The sequence below is a fragment of the Dipteris shenzhenensis genome, chromosome 4 (assembly GCF_047967505.1).
Source record: "Dipteris shenzhenensis isolate YYH24624 ecotype China chromosome 4, Dip_SZ_1.0, whole genome shotgun sequence".
NCBI classification, from domain to species: Eukaryota; Viridiplantae; Streptophyta; class Polypodiopsida; order Gleicheniales; family Dipteridaceae; genus Dipteris; species Dipteris shenzhenensis.
Genome location: NC_141599.1, coordinates 19,181,743 through 19,201,410, shown reverse-complemented (window position 1 = coordinate 19,201,410; position 19,668 = coordinate 19,181,743). Strand labels below are relative to the sequence as shown.

At 42.5% G+C, this 19,668-nt stretch overlaps 1 protein-coding gene across 5 annotated transcripts in view; it reads left to right on the top strand.

Moving 5' to 3' along the window:
- Positions 1 to 18,939, top strand: part of LOC147902558 (HVA22-like protein i) — a 41,183-nt gene extending 22,244 nt beyond the window's left edge. The window contains exons 6-7 of one of the 5 annotated variants that reach the window (XM_087373739.1): positions 3,854 to 4,084; positions 17,760 to 18,939. In XM_087373739.1, coding sequence (XP_087229865.1) covers positions 3,854 to 4,084; positions 17,760 to 18,134 — 606 coding nt within the window. In that variant the 3' untranslated portion in view covers positions 18,135 to 18,939. Of the gene's footprint in view, positions 1 to 3,853; positions 4,085 to 10,851; positions 11,414 to 17,759 lie in introns of those variants that run through there. The other 4 variants (XM_087373738.1, XM_087373740.1, XM_087373741.1 and 1 more) reach the window with 4 other exon arrangements.
- The last annotated feature ends 729 nt before the right edge of the window (positions 18,940 to 19,668 follow it).

Genomic DNA, 19,668 nt, shown 5'->3' with positions numbered 1-19,668 from the left:
TGATCATTTGGGAGCTAACAGGTGATCATCTGCTGCATGGGTATGCCCTTATAGGTACCCTAGATGAGGGCTGTAGAGCAGAGCCTGTGATGATCATCTGGGAGCTAACAGAGATGTCAAGCCTAGGAGGAGCCCTTCTCCTCTCCATGTGCTTAGAGAGTTCTCTCTATGTATTGGTATCGTTATGATTATGTGTTCCTATTGTACTCATTATGGATGTTGATGCCCGCTTAGAGGCTCCACCCCTTAGCTCATTGTATTAGGCTCTTTTAGTCTCATGAAATTTCTTCTTTCTTTCTTTCTCTCTCTCATATGTAGAAGGCCTCTATTGAGTAATAATCTGATCGTCTCCTCCCAATAGAGTACCCTCACCCCCCTCTAGGGAACTGGGCTGCTCCAAGTGCATGGGGGAGTGGTTTGACATCGTTGTGCCTATCATAATTTCTATGGCTTCTTCTTTTTGTATCACTCAATTACCCACATAGAAGTGCTTCATTTGCTACAACAAACTGTCATGGCGGAGTTGATCTGATGAATATTTAAGACTTGCCTTGTAGTTTGATGAAGGGATCCCACCTATGGGAAAGGTCTCTAATGGAAACGATAACTTGTTCCAAGAAATATTACTGTGTAAGTAGGATATTTGAGGTGGCGGCGCCTCCTCATAGATCCTACCTTCAACAAACTCTTGATTGTGGAACTACCTTCAAGAAACGAAGAGTCTACGTCCATTGTTTTTTCCATACGTTACCATACGCATACATCATACGAGTACGGAAGTATGATTGGAGTATGGTTCAGCCCCTGGGCTGAAACATACGTGACCCTAATTTTACCCCAAAAAAATCAGAAAAATATAGATTGTACGCATTAAATTGACATAGAGGTACTAAACTTTCAGCTTGAAACTTGAAACTTGTATTTACTATTAATTTTAAAGTCATCACTCATGAGTCATGATTCATCATTCATGAAAGACTCCAGCCTCCAGAGACCGTAGTTCTAGATTTTGATACATAGTGTCAAATGATGGAATCATAGATCATAGATATTGCAATCATCAATACTACACCAAAACATCATGATTAAAGGAAGTAGGTACTAGTAACTACACCAAAACATGAAGAATAGGGCGAAGGGCTTCTTATATAGCCCCTTGAGACAGCAAAGTCAGCAAGAAGAGGAGGTACGGGCGAGTCGTGTGTACGGGCATGGTCGGGAGCCTCTGAAAACGGGTTACAGAATAGATAATGCACGGTCGAATCATGTTTTATAAGGTACGGATCCTGACCACCCCTCCCTCTCCCACCCCCGCCCCCCCCCCCCCCCCAAAAAAAAAAAAAAAAAGAGAGAGTCACGTACATATGGCGTACGGAAAAACCATTCTTACACGTACGGACCTAACTATGTCTACGTCCAGCAAGCAACTAGTACACTATCGCTAAAATGGTCCTCTCTATGATTTGTAAGTTGGACTGCAATCCTTCAAGATCCCAACCTTGAGGTTACCTACTCTCAAAACCCATCCGTATAGCTTGTCCATCAATAATCTCTTCTTAGTAAAAAACATTGGTGCTAGGGATGGACTAAGTGAGATATAGACTCCTCTACTTGGTCCAACCACTGGAGATCAAATCTCCTGGACCCCTGAGAGGAGGACCTACACGTGTATTTTTTTGAGAACATATGCTCATGCAGCATAACAACATCCATCGGGCACCCCACTAGGGCTCTTTAGAACCCTTGTAGAAGGTTCAGGCACTACAGCTGCGTTTGACACAAACGTAGAAGCCGTGCCTCATGATGGTTTAACTCATGAGGAGGATGGGGTGGGGATAAACAAGGCCTTCTAATAATTTGAGGGGTGTGTGACAATGATTGAAGGAATGGAATTCTCTAGTGAATAATGCAAATCAATACGGTGACGATGAGCTAAAGGCATCACTGGTTCCAAATCCACCTTGTGGCATATCCGCCTCCAACTAGATCACAGCCACTAGGCTGACCTGTCCTTTGGAAATGAAAGCTGGCTGTAGGAACTGCTTCCACATTTAATCTAAAGATTCTGGCCTTGTTTGACCCAACTAATTATCAAGCATAAGCATCGTTGGTGTCCTCATGTCTGAATCAAGAACCAAAGGCTGCAAAATCGAACCCAAAAAAGTCAGGCTGTGCTTCAAATAACCCTAAAGGTGCCAATTTCTCAATAGCTGTATTATCATTGTCACCTCAAGAGCAAGGGTAGGTCTCTAGAATCTTAGTGTATTTTTTAGGAGCCTAGATGCTAGAACTCATACCAGAGAAGGCGTTGAGGTGAGGGGGTGGGTTGCTCCTCTGGCTATGAGACTATGCCCACAATTGAGGGGTTCCCAAGGCACTGGAACTGTTTCAGCCTTTAGCTTCTTTGATGTGTACCAGCCTATTCTCTTTCCCTACACTCTAGTCCAAACCGCGACTGTGGGATCCATTGCTAGGGTTTGAACTTTGAGAGTGCCCTTGGGGGGAAATACTTCCATAAGGACAGTCGCACAATGGGGGCAGGATTTGGTCAGGTGGCACATCACCCTCCTACAGTGTAGGCAGTTTCTAGACCACGTGTGCAAATAGGCATCTTCCATCTTGTTCCTCGTTGCTTTAGTCGCCTCAGCTTTGTGCAAAAACAGAAAATCATGATGAAATGCAGAATTTGGAGTGAAATCTGCAAAATTTAAGGAAGAGCAGATTTAAAAGAGGGAAAAGGTAAGATTAGTGGATCAGGAGTGAAATCAATTCCTAGCTTACAATAGAAAGTGCTCCCCATATGCTCCTATTTGGCCCTCTCTAGTGACATGTTCCCTAATGCTCACCCCACGAACTTAGCATATTTCCCCCTTCATTACACAAAAAATAGTGATTTTTGTAAAGAAGGGCTAGAAACTCTAGAATTGCTTGTAGTTGATGCAGGTGACCTCTCATTGCTGGCTGCTCCACTACAAGGATCAAAACGAGCTGTTGAATTCTGTTTTCTTCACAGCTACAGCACGAAGATGCTTTCTTTGAGCTATGATATTATGTTGGGGCATGTTTTCGAGTAGATGGAAAGAAGGGGAGAAAACAGTTGGCTTTCATTTATAATGCTCTTATAATTGAGAGGCACAGCATACGCATGAGTATGTGAGAAGAACGCACGAGGCAAGAGATTAAACCTTTGTAGTTTTTTCACAACCCTAAATCATGTGGTAGCCTTGTGTTTCTTAAAAGACAAGCTGCCCTGGCTGAGCTTAGGTTATGTCAAAATATATCGACCATTGGGTGATTAAAAAATGGTATTTGTAGTATATCAATACACTTTTTGCGGACTCTTGACCTGCTGAATTTTTTAGGTTACTGGAGTACTGGAAGTACATTTTCCACTTTACTTTATGAATTACAAAAAAGAACTAGTTAAGGAGGGTATAGCAGACGTCTACCTTACATACTGTGATTAAGCTCAAAGAGAACGGCTGCACCAAGGGAACTTCTTTCGAAATTGAACGGTAACTAGGAGGATAATATTTAAAGCAATCTTTGGGTAGCCAACACATAGTTCTAATTCTTTGGCTGGTAGTATGCACACCATGTAAGAAGAAAGGTTATGAAGTCTTGTACTAAATGTGCTCTTCAGGATTAATTAACATGTGTTTCATGCCCCCCCACACACACCCACCCACAAACACCTACACCCCGCTTTCCCGAAATAGTGTTTTATGCTCTTATGTTACAATGCCTGTATTTGTTTGGTGCAGCCGAGTTACCATTTATACATCTGTTTTGAAATGTTTGCTTCATTGGACGATTCAACACCCTCATGTTTTGATTTGGATTTTGTTTTCAGGGGACTACACACGTTTATGCCACATTTTTAAAGCCATTTGTATCGAGGCATGTAGTAGATATTGATACAAAATTGCTAGTTCTAAGGCAGCGGACATTGGAGATGTCGGGGGTTTTCTGGAAGAAGTTTTTAGTCTACGCTGAGTTAAAGTTTTTTGAACTTTTGCAATACATGGCTTCACAATCGCCCCATGCAGCTTCCCATCTTGGTTTGGTGGGTATACGTTTCAATGTGAGATTTGTTTCATAATATCTTTAGCATTTCTCAATTCATAGACAAGATGAACATGCATATGGGAAACCTTTTTAAATCTAATCAATTTGAAATAAAGATAGTGAGCATTATATGAGAAATGGGTGAAAGCTAGCATTTCTCAAGTCATGAACACGATGAACATGCATATGGGAAACCTTTTCAAATCTAATTGATTTCAAATAAAGATAGTCAAAATGGCACAATCGATCTTGGATTTAAGACATGATGAGTGCATAGGGGAGGACAGAGGACAAAATCGGATAATGAGATCCAGTACCTCTCTTTGATTTAGGGCATGATAAGTACATAGGGGAGGACAAAATCTGATAGTGAGATCTAGTACCTCTCTTTCGGTGTTGGTGTCTCTACATGGTAAGAATGATTCTTTTCTTCTAAATAGTAAATGGAATATGATGTTGCAAGTTAAAGAGCTGGTTAAGGCTGCAAGGAGGAGCAACATGTGGGGCTTGCATATCTACATGTGCGTGAAAATTTAGAGGGGCAGCCTTCAAAAGACCGAAGGGTCTGGCAGGTTGATTAAGAACTCCTTTGATATCCGTAAGCAGTGATCCCTATAGAAGCTGAGCTTCACAGGAAGCTCGCTAGGGGCTAGCTGGGTCCTAAATGTGTGCGCGTGTAAGAGATTCTCTTGGATAATGTGGTTAGCCTTTTGGCAGGTGAGCGGAACAAAATTGGCGTCAAGGCTATATCGAAAGGGAGGTAATCTCTCCATATGCATCTAGATGATCTCAAACCATCTGCTTGTATGTTTGTACGATTGGAAGATAGAGGTAGCCGGGATGTTGCAATGATGGCACCTCGGATGGGGTGGGTGCTTGTTGGGGTTGTGTCCAGTCTCATGTTGACCTGGTGTGCTTGAAAACAAGGTCTCCATCTTGACATCTCTTATCCGTTTCTTCTCTTGAAGAAGAATACTATTGGTTTGCTCCGTGGCGGGTCTCATGAGTCTAGACCTAAGTTGGGTGACCTCCTATATAAAGAGTGCCTTTTTTTGGTCTGAGTACTCAATGACTTGTCGCTCTACTCATATCTGTGTATCCATGGGAGAAAGGTAATGGTATTACCTCGGAACTCATAATGTGTGGGCATCGTATCATCCAGACATGCTCCTTGGTCTTCACTTGGTGTGTATCATAAAGGATGTAGAGCCTCAATTCTCTATGGTGTTGTGTGGTTGCAATCTTGTGACCTACTTAATAGATCTAGAGTCTATGAGATGAGGTTCTGAGCTAGCCTAAGGTGATCCGTATTGCATGGGAGAGATGGATCTGTAGACTTGGTGCCTGAATAAAGCTGTCCTTGCTCATTAGGAAAAAATGCTCTTGTAGAAGGCCCTCTTGGTCCCATGGGGCTGTGTGGGAGATATCCATGTCTTATGGATGTATACCTGCCATTAGTTATCTCGGATGATTTGATGAGTCACCTACTATGTTAGACGTAGGAAAGGGGCATCTTTTGAGTATTGATATGGCGGTAAATGGTCGATAGACATGTCTTGCATCGCAACTATATGGAGACTTATGCATATCACCACTGCTCATCTCGCTCTGTTGCAAGCTGCATAGACAATTCCAGGTTCCTCTATGGTAGTCTTTGATGGCCTGCATGTGTCCAGTCAAAACGCGTAACCCATTCCAAATATGTGATGATCTGGAAGGAGGCATCTGGGTGGAGAGGTCTCACAACAAACTTTGCCAAAATGATGTCGTGTGGAGTACATCTCTTCCCTTAAATCATACGAGATAGAATCATGACCTATAAGTCTCGCAAACTCTGTCGTGTGGAGTACATCTCTTCCCTCAAATCATACGGGATAGAATCATGACCTATAAGTCTCGCAAACTCAGTCCACTCGTCCTCTTTGATGTCTATTGTCCAAAATGCTGTTGTATATAAGACTGCTAGTCGAACAAGAGAATTGAATAGATGTGATTTTGGAAGTGAGCCCAAAACATTGTCTCTCTAGTCTTGATAATGATGCTTGCGCTCTAGTCATGATAATGATGCTTGCGCTCTAGTCAAGCGTGCTTGCACTACTAGTTTCATGGTAAACTTGTGACATGTGAAAGTGCCCCCCAAGTATACATAGGATCAATCGGCTCCTCTGCAAGTGTGAAAGTCTCATGTTAGAGCTTCATTGGTGTCAAAGATCATAACCTTGGTTTTACTGAGGTTGATGTCCATGTCTCGGCTCTCATAAAAAGCCTGCAGTGTTGCCAAATGGGCTTGTAACATCTTTGTTGTGTCTGAGATCAGCGCCACATTGTCTGCATATACTAGGATGGGTATGAAAGACTTGCTAGAGTCGATCCTCAGCCTCCTAGGGTATCCACACAAAAAGCCAGCTCATCAATGTAGAGGCCATTGAGGGTGTGGAAAAGAGGGCATCCCTACCCTACCGCAATGGTGTTGCTCACCTCCTTTGATAACCCTTGTGTGGTGTGCACTTTGCGTGCAACTCTGTCATGGTTTCCCATATAATATTTTTTACAATGTCCAAGGCTCGGAGCCGTGCAATGAGGAGAACCCATAGTACTGGTGATAAGAAAAAAAAGGAAAGACAACCAGGAATTATGTACTTCACCACGTCAGATAGCTGAGACTTCATAGGGATCAGCTGCAATGTGGGCTCGTAGATGATGAGCTTATGAACCAGATTCCAGAGTATGTGTCTTTGTAATAGGCACCGAGACAAACCCCCACAAAAAAAACTGACTGAACATGGATCACACAGACTCAAAGAGAGACAAAAGACTACACAGCCCGAAACAGACTGAACTTAGAACTGAACTTTCCCCCAAAACTCAGAAAACAGTCAGCCTTAGAATACTATGAACCCACAGCCCACATGAAGGCTATCTTCGTGACTCTTCAAGATATCAACCCTATCATATCATTCCCAAGATCATCATCGAGCACTAGCAATGATGCAGCCCGCCATCTCTAGAGATTCTATCAGTTGAGGTCTCTGCAGCAACACCCGGCACCCGCCTGTGGCCAAAGGCCTCACTATTTCGAGCTTTGAAGCAACTGAGTGCTCACACCACAACTAGCCAACCCGTGCGCACATTGCAGCACCCTCTTACTCACACACAACCTCCGTCCAAGGACCTCCAGCCAGCAGAAATGATGCCACAGCCATATAGCTCCTTCCAAAGCAAACTGCCCGCATAGTCATCCTCCTCAAATCCAGCAGCTCCCAATAAGAGCAATAGCTAGTGCTCTCCACGCTAGTCTGCTGCAGCTCGTCGCTCGTCTCCACCTTCACGACTTCTCTCATGCTCATAGAGCTCATGGAGCTCACGCTTCTTCAAGGTCCTTCAGCCTATGTAGTAGCGACGCCTTCCCCATGAAACCAAGAAGCGCATGGTGCATACTCTTTGTCACTCACAGGCCTCTGCGTCGCTCTGAACCTCTAGCCAGCAGAAGCACCTCAAGCAACTACCATAGAGTTTGCTACAAGACTCCAGCCAGAGCCAATTGTGCCATAAAGTTCATCAACATGAAGCACCTGGAGCCCATCTACTCCAAGCTCCTCCAGTCGAAATCCCAGACCTGTCACATACACAGTCACCACCATAACTTCCCTAGCTCACAAAGCTCTCTTTGTCAACACACACGATGTCTTCATGCACAGGTTTCAGCTTCCTGCTCATGCACGACCTCCCATCAACAACTGCGAGCCTCTCCCACCTCTCTGATCGTTCCACCTTTATTTCTCACAGCCCCTACCTACGTAGATTCTTCCAGCGTAAAACCGAATTTGCTCCCAGCCGCCATACGTAGATCCAGCTCACAGCCTAGAGGCTCCCCTTCATCCATCACGTAGCCACCTTGCATGTGCAGGATGCCTTCCCAATCAGTCCAGCCACCTCAGCCTAATTTGCCACCTCATCAGTGACATTTTACTACTCTCAAGACATTTCCCCCAAATCACATTAAATGCACATTTTGGACCTTTAGTCACACAATTCCCACACACATTAGCATGCACATTAAAGCTTGCATGCAACCCCGTACACACACATGAAAAGCCCTTTGACATGGACACCATAACATATCAAATTCCTGTAACATGCAAGTGCACATTGACTTAGGAAAATATAAAAAAAACCCTTCATGACTTGACTTTACATGACCCCAAAAACATTTCGCTTGATCACACACTACTAGGCAATTAAATTCTAGGACCAAAGTGTGCAAGAGGGGGTCCAAAAGAGTGGTGCAGTTAAAAAATGGCTTTTAGGGGCCAAAAGAGTGGTGCAATTTTAAAAACACTGCTTTTTGGAGCCTAGGGCTTTAAAAGGGGGGGGGGGGGGGGGAAGCTCTTCTTTTGGAGGCAGTTGGCCAAATTAGTTCCAGAGGAGCCAGATCATTTGTAGAAGACTTATTAAGTAATTTGGCTAGGACTAGAGCACGTATATCCCACCCATGGGTTAGGAGTCCTCGTTGGAGGGCCTCCTAATCGTTGGCTTTGCCATTTTGAAGATTCTATAACGACCCTTTTTAAGTGTGCCTTGGTGAAGAGCGTGGAGGTGGTAGGATGAGGGATGTTCTCTAAGTTGGCTATGGGTTGCTTAGGGATGTCATAGAGTGTATCTGTGCAAGCTTTCCAAGACTAAGGTCCTTGATAGGACATGGTGACCTCCTTTCTAGAAGCTTTATCCAAAATTCATTGGAATACTGCTGTACAAGACACTCGAGTTCTTGTTCATTGCGGGCTAGAAATTGTCATTTCTTTCATCGCACCAAACGTCAATAATCTTTCCTGGTTTGTTCTTGGTCTGGGTGTCCTTGTTTAGTCTTGGATTGTGTATCCGTGCAAGAACCAATGCCAAAAATATTCAACAAATGTGACTGTATATGGGTGGCATATGTGTGTGCAAGAAGAATGCAATACTCCTAGATCAAAGAAGGAGAACTCTACCAAGTGTCACACTAAGTGATGAACTGCTGAATGCCAAGAGAATTGAACCGGTGTCATACGTGTAAAATGAATACCGATGATGGATCCGATGGGATTGACGCTAGTGGGAACTAATTGGGTGATGTGAAAATGACTAACTTGGCTTGGTGGAGTTGGATCTCCTCTATGGCATGCTAGTCTACAGCTAGAACACATGTCGAATCGATAAATGCAGCAAATGAATTTTATCTTGATTCATTTTAAGTGCTAGGTACGCAGCAGTGGATTAGGAGGTCGTTTCGATGATGAAGATTTGATGATGCTGACCGTGGACCCTTCGGGCAGCTTTCCTATGTGCTTAATTTTGTAAGAGGAGTGTTGTGTTGCAATGTGGATGGAATTAGTAAAGAAAGATAGCTTTGGCATCTATGTCAGGTTATTTATCTATGCTCTTAGTCTCCCAAGATTCACCTTCTCTCGCCATGGCGTCTCCATGATTGCAAGGCCTCTCCATTGCTCAAGGCTGTGATCTCATTCTTGATGCTTATCCATCTTTAGAGGAAGACAAGATGCGGGCCAAGGAGGATGGGGCTCTGCTCCACAAGTGTCGAGGCAGTGTCGGGGGAGCTCAGCTCCAGTTCCCAATTCATGTGATGACTTATGAGTCATATCATATGTCGACATATAAGCTCTTTATTGTATTTAGAATTATAATATGTACTAAGTGATAAATTTCTGCAGCTTTACTTCTAATGGCTCAAGGCAATTTAAACTTCTATAATGTAGGTTGACGAGTGATGGTTATGTATCCTATGAATACATATACATGTCTTGTGAATATGTGATAGGTTTAAGTCTACTCTCTCCTATCCCCCTCCCCCTCCTTGCAAGATTAAAAAATAAAAACATAACTAATGCCTGTTACGTCTCTAAAAGTTAATAGTCTTTGAAGTCTTGTATCTTATGTGCCTGTAAGAGGCATGCCTCTTTAAATTTAATGGTTTGCTCTGGTATGATTTTTTCTTTCTTTCTTCTCTTTTCTTCTTTCTTCTCTTTTCTTCCTTCTCCTCCTCCCATTTCACTCCTCTAGTACCTTTCTGCCATTTCCAGATGACCATCACAGTGTTGCCAGCCCCCATCTTCTCCGCGAGTCCATGGATTTCTCTTTATGTATCCCTATCGTTATGACTATGGCTCTTTTTGTATTCGTCATGGGTGTTGATGCGTATTTAGAGGCTCCACCTCTTCAGCTCGCCGTATGAGGTTCTTTCAGTCTCATTGACCCTTTGGTCTTTTGAACTCTTTCTTTCTTTCTTCTCTTCTCTCTTCTCCTCCTGTTTCATTCCCTTTTGTTCCCCTTTCAGTAGTCAAGGGAGCATTGCTTTGATCTTTTCTTTTAGTTACTTTATATTAACCCCTAACATGGAATATAGTAGGTTTTTGGCACCTTGTTGTTTTTGAAATAATTGAGGTTTGGGTGTGAAGCTTTCAAAATAAAGAAAAACATGATATTTTTTGGTCTTGGAGTTATGTAAGTGGTTGATTTTTTTTTTTGGGGGCGTGGGGGTGCAAAAGTGGTTGAGTGGTTTGGACACATGCGCGCACAGAGAGAGAGAGAGAGAGAGAGAGAGAGAGAGAGAGAGAGAGAGAGAGAGATCACTGGATGAAATGTTTGCGAGATTATTTTGGTTAAAATGTTCCTGTATGTATATCATTTGTGCTAATATCTTCTTCTATACACGTGCCAATGTGAAAATTCATAGAGGTCAATGCCAAGTCGATGTGCTAACTACTGTATGCATCATGGATGAAATAGGCAAAACGCGATGAATGACATTGGTGTGCACTCCTGCCGGATGTCATCTCCTTAAACTGCTTCAGAAATATTAAGGACTTGGGAATTTGGTATTGTGCTTTGCAAAGTTCACACACTGCTAGCTTGCCTCTGAACCCCTGCAAATGACATCAGAGCACAGGAAAAGAGCCGAGTCTATGAATTGAACTGCATTCACCTGTGGGAGTTATGAAACTGGCTGATGCTGTGATATATTTGAGTATTGTCACAGAGAAAGCATTTGATGGAAAGATAGCTCATAATGTTTTGCCAACAAAGGGCATGATGAATCAAGTCGCAAATTTACCTGACAGGCTTTGATTATCTTAGTAGCTTTCTTTTATGCACTCGTTATAAGTTGCCATTTACATCAAAATGTGGATTTATATGTGTTGTGAAGAGCTCTAAACTTATGATGGTGTCCCAAAATAGTCTACAGGAGGAAGTGCATTTGACTGAGTCTATGGGTTCTTGGTGGTGTAATAATTAATAATTCCTGAGCATATTTGCTATATGCCTAACTCTTTTGAACTACGGAATGAACTTTATAGGAAAAGGGAGAACCAGATTTGCTTTGGTTACTTCCCGTCAGATATGCACCACTTTTTTTATGAATTTAAAATGTGTTCTTATTTTAATGTAATTGAGAACTAGGTACATCAGTGAACAAACCCGTACCTTCTTGAATTTTATGTAACAGTCTTTCTATAAACAGAACTTTTCCTTCTTGAAGTCATAGCATCGTAGGCATGTAACTAGAGTCAGCAGTTATATGTTCGAACACTTTTTGGTTGATGCCTTATTATGCCCTATGAATGTCATCCGATCCCATCCAACAAAGACTTAATTGGTTTTAAATCTGTTGTCCAAGTCTAACCTGACCTAGGGTGATTTGTTTTCTCGTCTTCTGAATCCATCTTGAAATTTCTTAGTTTCGGCCATGTTATCTTCCATAGGTTATAACGGTTAGCAGCACTTACATTAAGAAATGGTAAACTATTTCAACTCCCATAAAAAAGTATCTTAACTCATCTTGCTTGCCACTAATGATCTACAATGGTACAATTAGATGAGAAGCATTCTTGATTTACACTATCAATTGACTTGAAAATACAAGGAATGGAGTACAAAGCACCAATGATGACTTCATGGGACTTCTTTGCTGAGTTGTCGCACCACTACCCTTGATGCTATGCTAATCCAGTAGCTCTCTTCCAGAGAACGCCAAAGAACAACCTAATCAATGCATCCACCACCAAGCGGTAATGCTGTTCTCCTTCTCACACCTTTTGGGAGGCTCTACTTCTAAGGTGGACCACCACTTAGGACATGTTTAGTGGGCCAGAGTACCGCATTACTAAATGTGTTTGACCTTGGGTTTCCTCAAAACTAAGGTACTATTTTGGCACCTTTAGGTTTATCTTTGAAGTCACCCCATGGTAAGAGTAAAACCATCTAAGTCTCTCATCCAATCAGGCTTAAGAGAGGTCACCATCACTATTACAGGTATGTATTTGTCCCTCCCATGTAAAAGCTCTTTTACATCCTTAAACAGAATACCGTTGTGGAGTGTATCTCCCTTTGGACTTAACCAGGCCTTTTTATAGTTACTCTAGGCACGTCCATCTTGTGACATGCATGTTGCTCAATGTGGAAGCAATCTTTCATCAATAATAATTCATGCAAGAGAAAGAGAAAGTAGATTCGTATAAACACAGCCCAGTCAGGCTGAAAATGAATCTCTGCCACAAGTACAATTCCTGGAACCACGGTTTCCTCTATTGGATGCCAGTAGCCATCCTTGCATAAGTCCTGAGACTGCAAGGATGCACTATGCCTTGGACACTCTTGCTCTCTTCAAGGGATGGAGATGGAAGAGAATGAGATGAACGAGAGTTGGAGTGGAACTCCCACTTATATAGACCACTAGATGGGCAGGGCACAAGTAGCCCAATTGACCAGCCAGCTGACTCTGTAGCCAACCAGCCAGCTGTCTGGCAGCCAAGTTCCACATCAGCCAGCCGACATGCCACATCAGGTTCTGCTGCCATGTGTGTTGGCACATCAACTCTATACTGGCTGCTTGCCATGCCAGCAGCAGTCCGTACAGCTGTCACATCAGCAATGTACTATCCATACAGATGCCACGTGTCCCGTGGGCCATGTAAGCATCTTGGGGTACTGTGTGGGCAAGATGCCAAGCCTTCATGTCGGATGGCTGTGTGCTACCTTTGCATCGCATGGAGATGAGCTGGACAGCCATATGCCGTCCTGAACATGCAGCCCATTTCATCAAGATTATGGATGCTTGCATATAGATGCTTATGCATCTCATCTTTACCTACCCTACATGCTCATGGCTTCTCCTCATTTGAGGGACTTAAGGTGAGCAAATAAACTATAGTGAAGGGTTAGCAGAGATTGGAGCATTTAACTCCAGTACATCTTTCCTTACATCATGGGGCCTGGAGGATAATGAATCTATAAAGACTCAGATACCTTAACATTCTTCTATGAGCATCTCCATAACTTTACGTCTATTGTACTTTCTTTGGAATGCCCAATCATTCGATTGATGTCATCATGAAAGTCTTTTGCAGCCTGTAACTTTTTCTACTCGTGCTACAGCTACTAAAGCCCTTGGATGAAGTTCATTTCTTGAATGTTTGGGCAACCCTAAGTGTGGAAGTTCCCTTCCCAATTATCCTATCGCTTGTTCACATATGCTCTCAGTATTAACTATGCATTAAACGTTTTAAAGACAAGTCTTGATCATAGAGTTGTGCCCCCTTGAGTCTTGGAGAACGATATTAGATGACTTTTTCTTTGGTTAGATGACATTTTAAAGGGCATGTAGTAAGGCGCCTATCTTAAGGCACTTTGCTTTATGTATTGGGCAGTAAAACAAACAAAAAACATCATCTTGAATGCCATTACCCATACTCGGCTAGCAGATTTGCCTCTTCAAAAGAGTACAAGTCTGTAAGATATTAGGATGTTCCATGCGTGGACAATCATGATGCCTTGATACCTAATCATTGGGGACACATACTCTACAGGTCTATTGGTAAATAACCATATTGAAAGGGTATATTTTTTCAGTGGAGTCCCCTATTTGCACCAAGTTTTGGCACACGAACTTTTGGTAATACTATTCGAAAAACCCGACCACGGTCACTAACCTTAGGTGCTATACTACTTACTCTAACATCAAGTGAATATGGATGTCACATAAACTTGAGCCGTTTCACTCCCAAGCTCCTTTAACTACTACCTTCCAAACATCCAACTAGAGGATATCATTCTCATTAAGGACTTATAGGAATCTTTATGACATGGAGTCTAGAACTTAACTTGTTCACCATAGGTACTCAGCTACCACATTTTCTTTCCCTTTCAACACCTTAACTAGAGTCAAATTAGCCCATTTGGCTTCCAGGAGCGGGAGTGAACACTGTCAGAAATTGTAACAAAGGTATGTTGCTGAAAAACAAGTTGCCTCTTTCTCGCCAGGGGATTCTTTCTTCAGGGTTGGAGTGTATCACAAAAGTAAAAAACGAGGCTCTGATACCATGTCAGAGGTCAAGAGCTTGCTGTGGCACCTGTATGCAGCAGAAAATGACCATGAACTCTTTCCAAAACACACAACAGAAAATGCACCTGTATGCAGCAGAAAATGAACATGAACTCTTTCCAAAAGACCCAACAGTACACTGTAATGAACCAGCTTCACCAGTGGGGGACCCTCACCATCCCTAGTCCTGCCATTATAAGGCTTAAGGTTAGCATCTCTTACTTAGTCGGTATTGAAGAGGGAAGACAAGGTAGAGTTGATAAGGCAGGAGGATAAGCCCATTATTAAAACGTGAGTGTATAGTTGTAAAGTGAAGCTAGGAGGCTTGTAAATATGGAATTTCTTGAGATAGGAAAAAGTGACCATAGTGGGCCTTGGAGAAATTACCTTAGGGCTCAGGGGTGAATTAATATTAACATGTTGGAAAGTAGCAGTCGTCACCTTCTCCACGGCCATTCTCTTCTCTCACTTTCCAGTTCCTTCTCACTTCATTCGGTGGTGTGCATATCGAAGAGAGCTCTTGAGCTGAAGCTCAGCTAATTGTAAAGCTATTGCAAGTGTGAATAGAAGCTGTGAATATCGTATAGTATCTACTGCTCTTACTGTTTTTGAGGCTACTACTCCTACTGTTTCTAAGTTATGAGCTCATGTTGAGTGTGTGAGCTACTATCTGAACTTGTTTGCTGAGTGTTGAACCTCTAAAATCACTGTGTCTGAGTGTTCTAACAGCGAGCAGAATGAACTGAATGAGATGGAGTATGAGCAGTTGATTTTACTGTTGAATCTGAGACAAATAATGCTAGTATGAGTATGAGAGAGTGAGGATTGGTTCTCCAAATCTACAGCTTTTGCAAAATTGTTTTGGCTGAATTTTCTTGAGCTAAAGACTAGGCTTTGTGTGAAGTTTCAATCTGGAATATTGCTTGTTTGAAGAGTTGATAAGAATCTTAGTTTGAGATTGCTATAAATCCTGACAGGTCCTCAAAACATTGGGGCATGATCTTCATGGCCTATCCTTCCATGACCTGTCCTTTGGTGTGTAATGCCCATAGAGAGGGAAAAATAAGATGCCAATGGGAGGACTGATCGCCCCCCCTCTCCCCCAAAGAAGAAGAAGAACACTCAATTTATGATTTCCAATCTCATTGGGGTCATTCTTGGAGTAGGGCCTCTCAAGAATGCCCAGTAAGTTGGAGTAGGTTTCGATGGGGCTGTGTCATATGTGTAATGTCCATAGGGAGGGGAAAATTGAGATGGCAATGGGAGGACTGACAACCCCCCCTCCCCCACAAAATTGCTCCCCCTCCCCAAAAGAGAACACTCAACTTATGATTTCCAATCTCATGTGGGTCATTCTTGGAGTAGGGCCTCTCAAGAATGCCCAGCTAAGTTGGAGTAGGTTTCGATGGAGCTGTGTGGTATGGGAGACAGTCTTACTGATGTATGGTGTTTTTGCAGATGTACTTGGACACAGAGACGGTCCTAGAATCCCTAGGTTAGAAGAGACAAACCTTTAGGTCGTGTTTCAGTGTGGGCTTTGGCGCAAGTGACCTATGCTGTTTTACCGGCCCTCCTTGACTACATAGGCTAGGGAGCCACTATCGGCCTCAAATTGGAAAGCCTGGTCGCCCTGGGTGAGCGGTGTGGTCATGCCCAAAGCGATCACTTGAGGTGTCTTGAAAATGTGATGCAAGATTCAGATGCATTGAACTGCTTGAATCTCTAGAGACAGTGCTGAAAAGACTCATATAAGATATCAAGGCATGCTATCTCTCCCATGTACTTAGCTAGGGGTCAATGCAGAGTCTTCCATGTGCTACTAGACAAAAGCTCTAGGAGATTGGTGACTAAACTTTTGTTGGCCAAAATCTGGAGAGGAGATTGACTGGGACTTGCTGATCTAGTGTGTGTCTCGCGAGAAGGCCACGAAGGAGTAGGGTAACTGAAGGCGATGGCCTATGTGGGTTGTATAGTGAAAATGACACTGGCTTTGGCATGGGAGGCCCCACGCGAAAACCACACTTCTAGATCACTCTGCACCTCCCAAAGTAGGTGGCCCTCCCATAATTAAAGTCTCAGTAAGGATTCCACATCTCCCAAAGTAGGTGGCCCCCCATAATTAAAAGTCTCCGTGAGGATTCTTATGCGTGAGGATTCTGCATAAGACTGCTTGGATTTGGATTAATTTACCCAGCAGCTCCTTTGCTGACCGATAACACAAACCTCTGGAGGGGCCAATGTTATGTCTGCTGCATGGAGATGCTGTGACAGAGTTTCTAGCTGAAGTAACCCCCATGCGCCATCCATGATCCCGAAAGAAGTGGAAGGCTGTAATGATTGCCTCTAACAGGAAAGGAACGCTGGTCCTAGACAACTGACCCTGCTGGCGTACAAGAGTAGAGATTTAGGAGCAAGTAGGTGCAGTCGTTGAGCAGCTAAGGAGCAGAAGAGGGGATGTGGATAGTGAGAGGAGTAGTGCTCCCTTCCTCTGTACTTTGTGAGGTGGCATTTACTTAGCCATGAATGCAGTGAATTGGAGACGGCTTTCCTCAAAATGGGTGCTTTTTTGGCTTTTCTTAAACATTTGTCGGTGTCGGCAGTTTGTGTTGGTGGAAACAGGAAAATCAGTGGTAGGGGAGGAACTCAGATAGAGGATCCTCAACTGTGTGTTGCATAAAGAAGACAGCCCATGGAGGGGGTCTGGAGGGCATCTTTCCCATGTTCATATGGGAGGAAAAATGCTTCCTATGTATGATTCACATACATCTATGTTTCTATCTCAACTACCTCATGGGTCTGCAAAGTGAAATTGCTTTCAAGAAGAGATTACTAACTACAAAGTGCTATATGTTTGTTACTTTTAGGTAAATTTCTCTTCTATTGGCATGGATACTAAGGTGTGAATATCATGGGTGGCACTTACTGCCCCCGGAATTTTTTTGCCAGTAGTGTTTTGCAATGCTTTCCTGCTTTACCTGGAGAAGTAAATGTTGTGACAAACGTGTGCTTCTTGGAGATAAATACATGGGTTGAAACTTTTAGTGCCTCTCTGTTGGCCATCTCTGTCATAACGATTTCGGTTTTACTTCAGATTCTGTTCTGTGATACCAATGAGCTATGCTTCAAGTTCTTTTTGATAACAATAATGATTGGCGTTCTTATGCATTTTATTCACATTGCTGTTTTTAATCTATGTTTTGAAACGTTGTGAGGCTCTTTTCCTTCTTCAGGCACTAGTCAATAGTACACTCTGTAAATTATACTCTGTAAAGTTGTTGGGGCTATTCTGATCTGGTATTTTGAATTTTGTCGACAGAGTGCCTCACAACCGTATCCACCAGTTTCCAAATTTGTCTATTGGGTACAGGAACCTCACTTTCATCAGCCACAACCACGACAACCTGCCCAGATGCCTCCAGGTTGCCAGATGCCACTGCTACAACCTGCACATGAACTGCAACCTTTGGCACCCAAAGTCTCGCCAGGATTGTCACATGCACAATTGTCAGCTTCTGTAGTTCCTTTTGAGCACGAAAATCATGAGGAAGAGGAAGAGATGGATTTTGAATGGGTTGATGCAAATGAGCTTGCAGCACCTGTATTGACCAAAACAGAGGATATACCCCTTAGCAAGAGCACACAATGGATGCATTTTAACAGATGGTGGCAACGATCTTACATTCAACAGTGAGGCTACGTTCTCTCTTCAATAAGTGATTGCACATGATCTATAATACAACAGTTGTGGTAGAAGCAGGAGCAGCCAGTCTATTCAAACGTGGACAGGAACTTTGTACAGACAACTACTCGACTCCTATGCTTGTGTGTTGGAAGCGATGTGCTGTGTTCATGATGCAATTGTGCCTTTCAATCAGTATGTGCTGAACGATTGAGAGTGCACAAATGGTGATCTATCAGATGACTTCTATTTACAACGCCTGCACAAATTTCATATTTCCATGTCCATATGCAATGATAGGATTAGCACCACAACATGTCGTTTCTAATCTCTTTAGAAAGAAATGGAAGGCAATATGTCGAAATGGGTTGCACGAGGCTAAGGGCAGGTACATAAGACTACTGCTTATGTGTATAATTTGTATATAGAGCACAGATCTCTAAGATGGCAACTTGCAAGTGTGATATATGGGATAAAATGGAGCTGTTCTATTGCAATTCCTATTTACGCTTCAGACATAAATCAATTAACTTTTTGGAGTGTAGTTGCAAAACTCTGATTTATTTCTGAGTTACAGAAGAGACCCATGCAGCTAGATGTGTGACTGGCTTATGTTATAATCCTATATCCATGAGAAGTATGTTAATGGCTCTATTCATGCTGAGAAGAGACTACCTGAATATTCAGCGTCTCTAGAACAGTTGTGTTTACTCATGACCATGGTTAAATATCTGATATATGCTTGCGCTTCTTTCAGACATGTTTTGCTGAATAAAATATTATGCTGATTGACGATAAGAAGACAACCATGTGAAGATGCTCAGTATTCTAGAGCTTGTGCAGGTGCGTGGGCATTTGTAATAGCAAAAACGCTAACTCATCACAATGGTTAAATTGCCGATACATCGTTGAGTTTCTACTATCTCATCACAATGATTAAATTGCCGATATATACCTGGAGTTCCTTCTAACTCATCACGGTGGTTAAACTGTTAATCTCTGTTCACTTTGCAGACTTGGTACAACATGCAATTTTAAATATAGGATTACGATGTCAATGCAAGGCTAGAAGAGGCTTTCCCTTGAAGATGCTTAAGTACGCCTACAGTAACAGTTTTTAGCTTATTTATCGCATAACAGTCATCATCGTGTGCATACATACATTTGCATATGCGTGTACATGAATCTCTTGCTTTGACACTTCATCTGCTTGCCATTTGAACAGCCCATGTTAGGATATAATAATATCTCTAGAGGCATCATGCTCACTCTTGGGAGATTCGTTAGGGTAACATTGCAGAATTAAAGATCAGAACCTTTCATGCTCGAATAAGAACAATTATTCTCAACTAGCACAACACTTCGTATTCTAAGAACAAAATATGTTTGCATTTTTAATCTGTTGTTGTGCCTTTTATCACTTAATATGTTTAAAACAAGAACAATTAGTCTCAACTAGCACAACGTTTCTTATTCAAAGAACAAAGATGTTTGTATTTTGTGGTGCCTTTTATCATTTTAATATGCCTTGCCTCTTTTAGAATTT